The sequence below is a fragment of the Balaenoptera acutorostrata genome, chromosome 16 (genome assembly GCF_949987535.1).
Source record: "Balaenoptera acutorostrata chromosome 16, mBalAcu1.1, whole genome shotgun sequence".
NCBI lineage: Eukaryota > Metazoa > Chordata > Mammalia > Artiodactyla > Balaenopteridae > Balaenoptera > Balaenoptera acutorostrata.
In genome coordinates, this window is record NC_080079.1 from 35,152,759 (window position 1) to 35,166,245 (window position 13,487).

General features: G+C 37.9%; 1 protein-coding gene across 4 annotated transcripts in view; it reads right to left on the minus strand.

Moving 5' to 3' along the window:
- The window catches only part of KIF11 (kinesin family member 11), a 78,890-nt gene that overhangs the window by 25,684 nt on the left and 39,719 nt on the right, over positions 1 to 13,487 (minus strand). For all 4 annotated transcript variants that reach the window (XM_057531340.1, XM_057531341.1, XM_057531342.1 and 1 more), the window contains exons 18-19: positions 3,872 to 4,151; positions 1,220 to 1,442 (exon numbers count right to left, since the gene is read on the minus strand). In XM_057531340.1, the coding sequence (XP_057387323.1) occupies positions 1,220 to 1,442; positions 3,872 to 4,151 (503 nt within the window). The remainder of the gene's footprint in view (positions 1 to 1,219; positions 1,443 to 3,871; positions 4,152 to 13,487) is intronic.

The window sequence follows — 13,487 nt, forward strand, 5'->3', positions numbered from 1 at the left end:
ACATAATATAAGTGGTAAAAATTGAAGTGTGGGATATGAGTGAGGTATTTTTTTTAATGCTAGAACTTATACCTCTCAATAAGTCTTTGTCTTCCAAAAATAGAACCATTGCCACATATGAGAATCAGTCTTGCTATCTGTCAGGCATATGTTGCTTAAAATATTTCCTAACTTGACAACTGATCTTAAATAGACTCAACCATTTTCAAGATTCCACCTACACCAAAACATGAAATTTTCCATCTCTGAGCATGTATAGAAGATGTATTGTAGGCTCTGAAAGGATTCAGAGTGTTCTGAGGAATGGCAGCATGATCAGTTTGACGGGGATAATCATTTCACTACATTTGGTGGCAGCTAAATATTAACCAGTTACCTTTCTTTATAATAACTCATGCTCTCATAATTTACACAGGCACTTGCTTTTTCACTTAATGTTTATATTCCTTATTTCATTGAAAAGTGGACAATAAATATCAAGAATCTTGGGGAAAAAATAAATTGATATCCTTTAGTGCCATCCTCTTTTATAATTGCTAAAAAAAAAAAAAAAGCTTTAAAGTGTAATTTACACACCACAAAATTCACTCAGTAATTTTTACTAAACTTACAGGGTGTGCAACCCCTACCACAATCTAATGAATAACTCAATTACGCATCCTGTGTGAAACAGTTTGTTACACCTTCTTTCATGAAGGCGTAACTGAATCATTATAGCCTACACTGATCCTTGCCATCTCTGACCTCCCAAAACGGTAATTCCTAAATGCCAATCTAACAGTCATGACAAAATGAGAGGTACACATAAGAAAATGCGCAATGTGGTAAGCTCTGCATTAAACTAGATTTATTTAATTACATTCCTCCACTATTTTTGGTATTAAAATGTCCTTTTATAAACAGTGCTAGATAGATGGTTGGTTTTCTTTTTATTTGCTTTTAAAATGTGCTCTCTTAACCAAAGCCAGTTCCCTGAATGTTTGTATACTTTTACTGAATTATGATGCCCAAGTGTCTAGGAGTATATGTCATGTGCATCATTTAATGCTTGATCAAAGCTATTTTGGTGTTCTAATTTTTCCATATTTGAGTTGATCAGAGTGAGATGGTAAATTCCTATCAGGCAATGGCAGGACCTGGTTTTTCTGAACATCTAGCACTGTATACAGTTGAATTCAACTTCAAAAAATTTAACAATTCCATTTCCCTTTTAAAGTACCTGTTGGGATATCCAGTTTCAGATCCTGTTGCAGAAAGCAATTAAGCTTAGTCAAACCAATTTTTACAGTTTTATTAAGTTCTTGACTTTGTGTCATTAATTCTTCTTCATCAACAGTTATCTGACCAAGAAGAATGTTATGCTGGTTCTCATTAGCTGCTTTATGTCCAATTAATTTTTCAGTAATCTCTGAACTTGAAGCCTCACAACCTTGTTGTACAACCTGTAAATGATGCAAATGAGACTTCATTATTAAAATCAAAGTTGTCGGTGCTTTATGCAATATTTAACTTCTCCTTACCTTGAAATTTTCCATAATAAAAGTTTTAGAAACTGCAAAAGTAGAAATAATAATAATAACCCCCTTATATTCACTCCCAGCCTCAACATTTATTACTACATGGGATATAGATCAAACAAGATTGGCCACTTACTCCTGCTCTCCACCAGGATTATTTTGAAGCAAATCCTATATCATTTCATCCATTTACTTCAGCATACTTCTCTAAGAGTTAAGAGCTTCTTAAGACCACTCTCACGTCTAAAAAATTTAACATTGATTTCTTTATATCAAATGTCTAGTCAGTGTTCAAATTTCACCAATTGTCTGTTTTTCAGACTTGTTTTGTTTGAATCAGAATTCATCATTATATTTGGCTGATATGTCTTAACTGACTACATAATTTATCATCCAAACTGAGATATTCTCAGAGTAAAAAGGGCCATTAATAATAATAACCCCAGTGCAATAGATATAAACAAGGACTATCCCAGGAAAACCGGGTCTTAAGGCCCTCTAGTCTTAACTCTCTCTTGATATAAGTTATCCTTCCTCATACTTTTCTCCTTGAAAAAAATTTTCATTGAAGAAACCAGGTTTTTGTGCTCTACTGAATATCTCAATTTCTGGATTTTTTCGATTGCACCTCTAAGCTGTTATTTTTACATGTTCATCTGTCCTCTGTATTTTCTACAAATTAGTTAAACCTAAAGCCTTGATCTAAATCAGGTTTTAACTTTTTGGCAAGCATATTTCATAGGTGGTACTGAAAGCACATAATGCCTGGTCGTGTCTCTCACGTTAGGATTAATCAGTGTGGGGAACTCCCTGGTGGTCCAGTGGTTATAGGACTCCACGCTTTCACTACCGAGGCCCTGGGTTCAATCCCTGATCGGGGAACTAAAATCCCACAAGCCACATGGCACAGCCAAAAAAAAAGATTAATCCGTGTGTTAGAGTGTGGTCACCCTCTTAATTATAAAGATCTCCTTCAGCTTTTAATCAAATGGTGTAAGCAGTCATTAATGTCCACAAGGATTATTTCACTAAGGGTTACAAAATTGTGATATCCTAATTCTGTCATTTCTTCTGCATTTTATTAGCTGGGATTCTTCTTTGAAACAGTTTTCTTCATCCATTACCCTGCTGAACCAAAATAGAGTTCTTTCAGGAAAGACAGATGGATGCTCAACTGTTTCCCTTTATTTACCACTTCTCAGAATCATTTCTTGCTTCCCTAGCGTGATCCAAAGGAGACTAATGAAATTTTTATGAATTCATCAATTTTAACATATTTGACGTATCTTAATCTATTGTAGCAATTACTCTTTCTGATGCTCAAATTGTACCACCTTTAAACAGGGAAGTGTCATCAAGTTGGCTCCTAAGTCTTTTTGACACAGCCCCACTAATCCTTAACAGCTTCCTTACATTCTGGTATGACAAGATCTGTAGGCTCATCTGGTACACTTCCTGCGCCAAACCTGAAATTACCTATTTCTCTACTAGTCATGGTTCCTTTTAGTGAAAATAGCTTATATAGCTTAAAGTACTTAAGTTCTTTTACCTAATTCCTGAGAATATTAGTAAAATCCTTTTATTGCACAGAAGAAAAACCAAGCCACAAAGGGCTCATGCAAGTGTTAAGTTCAAGCAAACTCACAAATCTATCAGATATCTTCTGAGTAACCAGAACAATATCCTAAATAATTAAAGCAATAACAGGTTTGAATGTACCTGGAGAAAAGTAAAAAGCATACATAAGTGAAAAGTATTATATATCAAAAGACAGTGTGCTCTTAACTGAAGGAACTAACAAGTCAAAAACCACAGATAGATATAGGACAGATCAGATAAATGTTAAATAATTTGAAGATCTAGGAAACATATATGTGAAACAAGATCATATATAAGCATACCAACTGTTACACTTAAAATTGTAAGTCATTAATTATATTTTAAGGGCTTCCCTGGTGGCGCAGTGGTTAAGAATCCGCCTGCCAATGCGGGGGACACGGGTTTGAGCCCTGGGCCGGGAAGATCCCACATGTCGTGGAGCAACTAAGCCCTTGCGCCACAACTACTGAGCCTGCGCTCTAGAACCCGCGAGCCACAACTACTGAAGCCCGCGCCCTGCAACAAGAGATGCCACCACAATGAGAAGCCTGCGCAACACAATGAAGAGTAGCCCCTGCTCGCTGCAACTAGAGAAAGCCCGCGCGCAGCATCGAAGACCCAATGCAGCCCAAAAAAAAAAAAAAAATTATACTTTAAAATATCATGTGTTTTGAAACCAATTCTTAGCCAAGAATATTTAATTTTCTGATTATCACTATTCTCCTCAAAGGAGGTTCCAGTTACAAAGTTATTACCTTCAATAAATTCTGAAGTTCCTCTTCCCTTTTATTTAAGCAAGATACCCACTGTTCAGAAAAACAAAGTGTGCTTGTGTTCAGAGCCTCACATCTCTGTTCAGTCCCTTGAGATATTACTTCAAGGTTGCTACTGAGTTTATCACAGTGTTTCTCAGACTCTTCAACCAGTTTTGTACCTTCCTGGTTAAAATGTCTGAGTTCCGCTGACAAGTCATCAAAATCAGCACCAAATTTTTCATTGTGAGAAGTTGTTTTGCTGATTATATCTTTAGATTTCCTATAGGAAAAGAGAATAACACTGTTAACTTGAAAAACTAAGACTCAAAGGATACATAACTTGCCCAAGATCACACAGCTCAAAAATGGCACATTCAAACCTAAGCAGTCTAATTCCAGAGCACAAGCCCTTAATTGTCTTTTCACAGCAGACTGGCATCACATCTACGACTAAATGACCTTTGAAAATATCTCTTTTCTTATAAAACCTTTTCCAGATATGACACTTTACTTTGCACCTCTTAGAATATTAACTATATGGTTATTAAAATGAACTCTGCCCATGTGTTTTACTCCTCCTACTAGATTATGTTACTTAAGGACACCTCCTACAGCCTCTAGCCTCTAGTTTAGTCCCTAAACTGTCCACAATCAGTTAGTTATTCTGTTCTTAAGCAGTTTTGCCTTGCCTATGATACAAAATAAATCATAAAAATTATAAATGTTGGGCTTCCCTGGTGGCACAGTGGTTGAGAATCTGCCTGCCAATGCAGGGGACACGGGTTCGGGCCCTGGTCTGGGAAGATCCCACATGCCGCGGAGCAGCTGGGCCCGTGAGCCACAATTACTGAGCCCGCACGTCTGGAGCCTGTGCTCCGCAACAAGAGAGGCCGCGATAATGAGAGGCCCGCTCACCACGATGAAGAGTGGCCCCCACTTGCCACAACTAGAGAAAGCCCTCGCACAGAAATTAAGACCCAACACAGCCATAAATAAATAAATAAATAAATAAAATGTTATATAAACAAATAATTTTTTTAAAAAAATTATAAATGTTATAAAACAAAGTCAACTATAAAGCTATCTAACAATTAAAAGAAAATTATATTGGGGTGAGACAAACTATACATATAGCACACATAGTACAATGTAACATAACCCTGATATAAAACTAATATCAAAATATACATTTAAAATTCATTGATGGCTTCCTTCTCTCAGTAAAGTTCCCTATAATAGCATTCAAAGTCATCTCACAGGAGCAGAGTTAAACTCTGGGGAATGAAGGTTACCCTCTACTACCACTAGATGGTATACCATGTGAGCAAATCACATGAGGAAGCAAATGTGCTGAAAACCGAAGTTCAACTAAAAATTAAGTGAAAATAATTGAAAAAGGAAAAGAAAATTAAGTGGTAAGCTTGGAGGCTATCAACACAAATCTATCCCCTCAAGGAATCAAAACCCACTAGGAATAAAAAGTGGGGAAACACTTTCTAGATTCAGAATCTAGAAAGAAGAATTCAGAGTGGAAACATGACATAATGAATAGACCAACAACAGGATTGAAAAACAGATGATAGGAGTTAGGTAGTAGGATAGGCGATAGCCAGAATTCTAGAGCAGAATGATTCAGTAGAAATATAATGTGAGCCACATATGTAATTTAAAAATTTCTAGAAGTCATACTGAAAAAGAAAATAGATAATTAGAGTAACACTGTATTGGGTAAATATAGCATATGTAGAAGTAAAATACATGAAAACAATGCATAAGAGACAGGAAGGAGGAATTGGGAATATACTGTTAAGGTCCTTTCATTACACATGAAACAGCAAATTACTTGAAGGTAGATTAAAATTATTTTAAAATATATATTATTAATCCTAGAAAAAACAGTTTAAAAGAGTAATTCTAAAAGTATAAATGATAAGTCAATGGGAGAGATAAAATGAAAACATAAAAATGCTCAACTTAAATTAGGAAAGGAAAAAAGGAAACAAAGCACAAACGATGCAACAAACAGAAAACAAAATGGTAGACTTTAACCCAACTATATCAATACTTTAAATGAGAATGGTCTAAACACACCAAATAAAAGCCATACATCGTGAAATTTGATAAAAGATCAAGACCCAATTATATGTTGTCTACAAGAAATCCACTTTAAATATAAAGACTTACACCAAGGGACTTCCCTGGTGGCACAGTGGTTAAGAATCGGCCTGCCAATGCAGGAGACATGGGTTTGAGCCCTGGTCTGGGAAGATCCCACATGCCACAGAGCAACTAAACCCATGCACCACAACTACTGAGCCTGTGCTCTAGATCCAACAAGCCAAAACTACTGAAGCCCTTGCACCTAGAGCCCCTGCTCCGCAACAAGAGAAGCCACCGCAATGAGAAGCCCGCGCACCACAACTAGAGAAAGCCTGCGTGCAGCAACAAAGAAGCAACACAGCCAAAAAAAAAAAAAAAAAGAAAGACTCATGCCAAAAGTAAAGGAATGGAGAAAGCTATATTATGAAAATAGCAATCAAAGGAAAACTGAAGTTTTTTTTTTTTTTTTTTTTTTAATTGACGATCTTGAATCAGATGCGTATGTTTGATTGATTGATTGATTGATTGATTTTGGCTGTGTTGGGTCTTCGTTTCTGTGCGAGGGCTTTCTCCAGTTGTGGCAAGCGGGGGCCACTCTTCATCGCGATGCGCGGGCCTCTCACCGTCGCGGCCTCTCTCGTTGCGGAGCACAGGCTCCAGACGCGCAGGCTCAGCAGTTGTGGCTCACGGGCCCAGCCGCTCTGCGGCATGTGGGATCTTCCCAGGCCAGGGCTCGAACCCGTGTCCCCTGCATTAGCAGGCAGATTCTCAACCACTGCGCCACCTGGGAAGCCCGAAAACTGAAGTTTTTGTATTAATTTCAGACAAAGTAGACTTCAGAATAAGGAAAATTATCAAGGATAAAAAGGGACATTACATAATGATAAAAGGGTCAATTATCAGAGATGTATCAACCCTAATGTGTATACATCTAACAACAGAGCATCACTTATATGAGGCAAAAACTGACAGAACTGAGAAGAAAAATAGAGAAATCTACAATTATAGCTGGAGATCTCAACACCCCTCTATTAGTAATTGATAGAATAAGTAAACAGAAACTCAGTAAGGATACAGGTGACATGAACAGCACTACCAATTAACTTGACCTAACTGATGTGTTTAGAACACTTCATCCATCAAAAGCAGAATACAGATTTTTCACATATGTGTAGCATAGGAACGAAGCATGCCAGAATAAAACTACGAATGTTCTGAAAATTAAATTGTTATTGGAACCACAGCCCAAAAAAGTGGCCCAGGACCTGCCTACTTAAAAAAGAAGACTTAAATAGGATTCTGAACCTCCTAACATAATAGTCAAAATGTTCAAGATACAATTAAAAACCACTCTGGAAAATCACAACTTGAATGAATAAAAGATAACAGGTACCAACACTGAGATACTTCAAATGTTGGAACAATTTGGCAAGGATTTTAAGTAGCCATCATAAAAATGTTTCAATGAGCAACTAAAACACATCTAAAGGGGAGGAACCAAGATGGCAGAGTAGAAGGACATGCTTTCACTCCCTCTTGTGAGAACACCAAAATCACAGCTAGCTGCTGGACAATCATCGACAGGAAGACACTGGAACTCACCAAAAAAGATACCCCACATCCAAAGACAAAGGAGAAGCCACAATGAGACGGTAGGAGGGGTGCAATCACAGTAAAATCAAATCCCATAACTGCTGGGTGGGTGACTCACAGACTGGAGAACACTTATACCACAGAAGTCCACCCACTGGAACGAAGGTTGTGAGCCCCACGTCAGGCTTCCCAACCTGGGGTTCCAGCAACGGGAGGAGGAATACCTAGAGAATCAGACTTTGAAGGCTAGTGGGATTTGATTGCAGGACTTCGACAGAACTGGGGGAAACGGAGACTCCACTCTTGGAGGGCACACACAAAGTAGTGTGCGCATTGGGACCCAGGGGAAGGAGCAGTGACTCCAGCGGAGATTGAACCAGACCCACCTGCTAGTGTTGGAGGGTCTCCTGCAGAGGCAGGGGGTGGCTGTGGCTCACAGTCGGGACAAGGACACTAACAGTGGAAGTTCTGGGAAGCACTCCTTGGCGTGAGCCCTCCCAGAGTCTGTCATTAGCCCCACCAAAGAGCCCAGGTAGGCTCCAGTGCTGGGTTGCCTCAGGCCAAACAACCAACAGGCAGGGAACCCAGCCCCACCCATCAACAGTCAAGCGGATTAAAGTTTTACTGAGCTCTGCCCACCAGAGCAACAGTCAGCTCTACCCACCACCAGTCCCTCCCATCAGCAAACTTGCACAAGCCTCTTAGATAGCCTCATCAACCAGAGGGCAGACAGCAGAAGCAAGAAGAACTACAATCCTGCAGCCTGTGGAACAAAAACCACATTCACAGAAACATAGACAAGATGAAAAGGCAGAGGGCTATGTACCAGATGAAGGAACAAGATAAAACCCCAGAAAAACAACTAAATGAAGTGGAGATAAGCAACCTTCCAGAAAAAGAATTCAGAATAATGATAGTAAAGATGATCCAGGACCTCAGAAAAAGAATGGAGGCAAAGATGGAGAAGATGAAAGAAATGTTTAACAAAGACCTAGAAGAATTAAAGACCTAAAGAATTAAACAAACTGAGATAAACAATACAATAACTGAAATGAAAACTACACTAGAAGGAATCAATAGCAGAATAACTGAGGCAGAAGAACGGATAAGTGACCTGGAAGACAGAATGGTGGAATTCGCTGCTGAGGAACAGAATAAAGAAAAACTAATGAAAAGAAATGAAGACAGCCTAAGAGACCTCTGGGACAACATTAAATGCAACAACATTCGCATTATAGGGGTCCCAGAAGGAGAAGAGAGAGAGAAAGGACCAGAGAAAATATTTGAAGAGATTATAGTCGAAAACTTCCCTAACATGGGAAAGGAAATAGCCACCCAAGTCCAGGAAGCGCAGAGAGTCCCATACAGGATAAACCCAAGGAGAAACACACCGAGGCACATAGTAATCAAAGTGGCAAAAATTAAAGACAAAGAAAAATTATTGAAAGCAGCAAGGGAAAAACGACAAATAACATACAAGGGAACTCCCATAAGGTTAACAGCTGATTTCTCAGCAGAAACTCTACAAGCCAGAAGGGAGTGGCATGATATAGTTAAAGTGATGAAAGGGAAGAACCTACAACCAAGATTACTCTACCTAGCAAGGATCTCATTCAGATTCGATGGAGAAATCAAAAGCTTTACAGACAAGGAAAAGCTAAGAGAATTCAGCACCACCAAACCAGCTCTACAACAAGTGCTAAAGGAACTTCTCTAAGTGGGACACACAAGAGAAGAAAAGGACCTACAAAAACAAACCCAAAACAATTAAGAAAATGGTCATAGGAACATACATATCTATAATTACCTTAAATGTGAATGGATTAAATGCTCCAACCAAAACACACAGACTGGCTGAATGGATATAAAAACAAGACCCACATATATGCTGTCTACAAGAGACCCACTTCAGACCTTGGGACACATACAGACTGAAAGTGAGGGGATGGAAAAAGATATTCCATGCAAATAGAAATCAAAGAAAGCTGGAGTAGCAATACTCATATCAGATAAAATAGACTTTAAAATAAAGAATGTTACAGGAGACAAGGAAGGACACTACATAATGATCAAGGGATCAATCCAAGAAGAAGATATAACAATTATAATTATAAATGCACCCAACATAGGAGCACCTCAATACATAAGGCAACTGGTAACAGCTCTAAAAGAGGAAATCGACAGTAACACAATAATAGTGGGGGACTTTAACACCTCACTTACACCAATGGACGGATCATCCAAAATGAAAATAAATAAGGAAACAGAAGCTTTAAATGACACAATAGACCAGAACTAGAGAAAGAAGAACAAACAAAACCCAAAGTTAGCAGAAGGAAAGAAATCATAAAGATCAGAGCAGAAATAAATGAAATAGAAACAAAGAAAACAATAGCAAAGATCAATAAAACTAAAAGCTGGTTCTTTGAGAAGATAAACAAAATTGATAAACCATTAGCCAGACTCATCAAGAAAAAGAGGGAGAGGACTCAAATCAATAAAATTAGAAATGAAAAAGGAGAAGTTACAACAGACACCACAGAAATACAAAGCATCCTAAGAGACTACTACAAGCAACTCTATGCCAATAAAATGGACAACCTGGAAGAAATGGACAAATTCTTAGAAAGGTATAACCTTCCAAGACTGAACCAGGAAGAAATAGATAATAGGAACAGACAAATCACAAGAAATGAAATTGAAACTGTGATTAAAAATCTTCCAACAAAGAAAAGTCCAGGACCAGATGGCTTCACAGGTGAATTCTATCAAACACTTAGAGAAGAGATAACACCCATCCTTCTCAAACTCTTCCAAAAAATTGCAGGGGAAGGAACACTCCCAAACTCATTCTATGAGGCCACCATCACCCTGATACCAAAACCAGACAAATATACTACAGAAAAAGAAAATTACAGACCAATATTACTGATGAATATAGATGCAAAAATCCTCAACAAAATCCTAGCAAACAGAATCCAACAACACATTAAAAGGATCATACACCATGATCAAGTGGGATTTATCCCAGGGATGCAAGGATTCTTCAATATACACAAACCAATCAATGTGGTACACCATATTAATTGAAGAATAAAAACCATATGATCATCTTGATAGATGCAAAAAAAGCTTTTGACAAAATTCAACACCCATTTATGATAAAAACTCTCCAGAAAGTGGGCATACAGGGAACCTACCTCAACATAATAAAGGTCATATACAACAAAACCACAGCAAACATCATTCTCAATGGTGAAAAACTGAAAGCATTTCCTCTAAGATCAGGAACAAGGCAAGGATGTCCACTCTCACTTAACATAGTTTTGGAAGCCCTAGCCACGGCAATCAGAGAAGAAAAAGAAATAAAAGGAATACAAATTGGAAAAGAAGAAGTAAAACTGTCACTGTTTGCAGATGACATGATACTATACATAGAGAATCCTACAGATGCCACCAGAACACTAGTAGAGCTAATCAATGAATCTGGTAAAGTTCCAGGATACAAAATTAATGCACAGAAATCTCTTGCATTCCTATACACTAATGATGAAAAATATGAAAGAGAAATTAAGGAAACACTCCCATTTACCACTGCAACAAAAAGAATAAAATACCTAGGAATAAACCTACCTAAGGAGACAAAAAAACCTGTATGTAGAAAACTGTAAGACACTGATGAAAGAAATTAAAGATGATACCAACAGATGGAGAGATATACCATGTTCTTGGATTGGAAGAATCAACATTGTGAAAATGACTCTACTACCCAAAGCAATCTACAGAGTCAATGCAATCCCTATCAAACTACCACTGGCATTTTTCACAGAACTAGAACAAAAAATTTCACAATTTGTATGGAAACACAAAAGACCCCAAATACCCAAAGCAATCTTCAGAAAGAAAAACGGAGCTGGAGGAATCAGGCTCCCTGACTTCTGACTATATTACAAAGCTACAGTAATGAAGACAGTGTGGTACTGGCACAAAAACAGAAATATAGACCAATGGAACAGGATAGAAATCCCAGAGATAAACCCACGCACATATGGTCACCTTATCTTTGATAAAGTAGGCAAGAATACGCAATGGAGAAAAGACAGCCACTTCAATAAGTGGTGCTGGGAAAACTAGACAGCTACATGTAAAAGAATGAAATTAGAACACTCCCTAACACCATACACAAAAATAAACTCAAAATGGATTAAAGACCTAAATGTAAGACTGGACACCATAAAACTCTTAGAGGAAAACATAGGAAGAACACTCTTTGACATAAATCACAGCAAGATCTTTTTTGATCCACCTCCTAGAGTAATGGAAATAAAAACAAAAATAAACAAATGAGACCTAATAAAACTTCAAAGCTTTTGCACAGCAAAGGAAACCATAAACAAGATGAAAAGACAACCCTCAGAATGGGAGAAAATATTTGCAAACAAATCAACGGACAAAGGATTAATCTCCAAAATATATAAACAGCTCATGCAGCTCAATATTAAAGAAACAAACAACCCAATCCAAAAATGGGCAGAAGACCTAAATAGACATTTCTCCAAAGAAGACATACAGATGGCCAAGAAGCACATGAAAAGCTGCTCAACATCACTAATTATTAGAGAAATGCAAATCAAAACTACAATGAGGTATCACCTCACCCCAGTTAGAATGGGCATCATCAGAAAATCTACAAACAACAAATGCTGGAGAGGGTGTGGAGAAAAGGGAAGCCTCTTGCACTGTTGGTGGGAATGTAAATGGATACAGCCACTATGGAGAACAGTATGGAGGTTCCTTAAAAAACTAAAAATAGAATTACCATATGACCCAGCAATCCAACTACTGGGCATATACCCAGAGGAAACCATAATTCAAAAAGACACATGCACCCCAATGTTCATTGCAGCACTATTTACAATAGCCAGTTCATGGAAGTAACCTAAATGCCCATCGACAGACGAATGGATAAAGAAGTTGTGGTACATATATACAATGGAATATTACTCAGCCATAGAAAGGAACGAAATTGGGTCATTTGTTGAGATGTGGATGGATCTAGAGACTGTCATACAGAGTGTAGTAAGTCAGAAAGAGAAAAACAAATACCGTATATTAATGCATGTATGTGGAAGCTAGAAAAATGGTACAGATGAACCGGTTTGCAGGGCAGAAGTTGAGACACAGATGTAGAGAACAAACGTATGGACACCAAGGGGGGAAAGCCGTGGGGGGTTGGGGATGGTGGTGTGATGAATTGGGCGATTGGGATTGACATGTATACACTGATGTGTATAAAACTGATGACTAATAAGAACCTGCTGTATGAAAAAATAAATAAAATAAAAATTCAAAAAAAAAACACACCACATCTAAAGGAAATTCCCTGGTGGTCCAGCAGTTAAGACTCCATGCTCTCACTGCCAAGGGCCTGGGTTCAATCCGTGGTTGGGGAACTAAGATCCCACAGGCTGCGAGGTGCAGCCAAAAAAAAAAGAAAACACATCTAGAAAAAAAAAAAGAGAGAATCTTAACAAAGAAATAGAAGAGAATTTAAAAAAAAGAAGCAAATGAAAATTATAAAACTGAAAAACGTGGTAACTGAAATAAAACACTTCACTGAATGGGTTCAACAGTAGGTTAGAGATGACAAAGGAAGGGTCAGTGGACATAAAGACAAAGACAGATTACAGGATTTATTCAATCAATCAACGAAGAGAAAATAGACTAGTATCTATAGCCTAAGAGACCTATGGGACCATAATAAAAGATCTAACATTTGTGTCATCATAGTTCTAGAAGCAGAGGAGAAAAATATAAGGCTGAAAAAATGTTCAAAGAAATAATGAAGGGAATTCCCTGGTAGTCCAGTGGTTAGGACTCAGTGCTTTCACCGCTGTGGCCTGGGTTAAATCCCTGGTTAGGG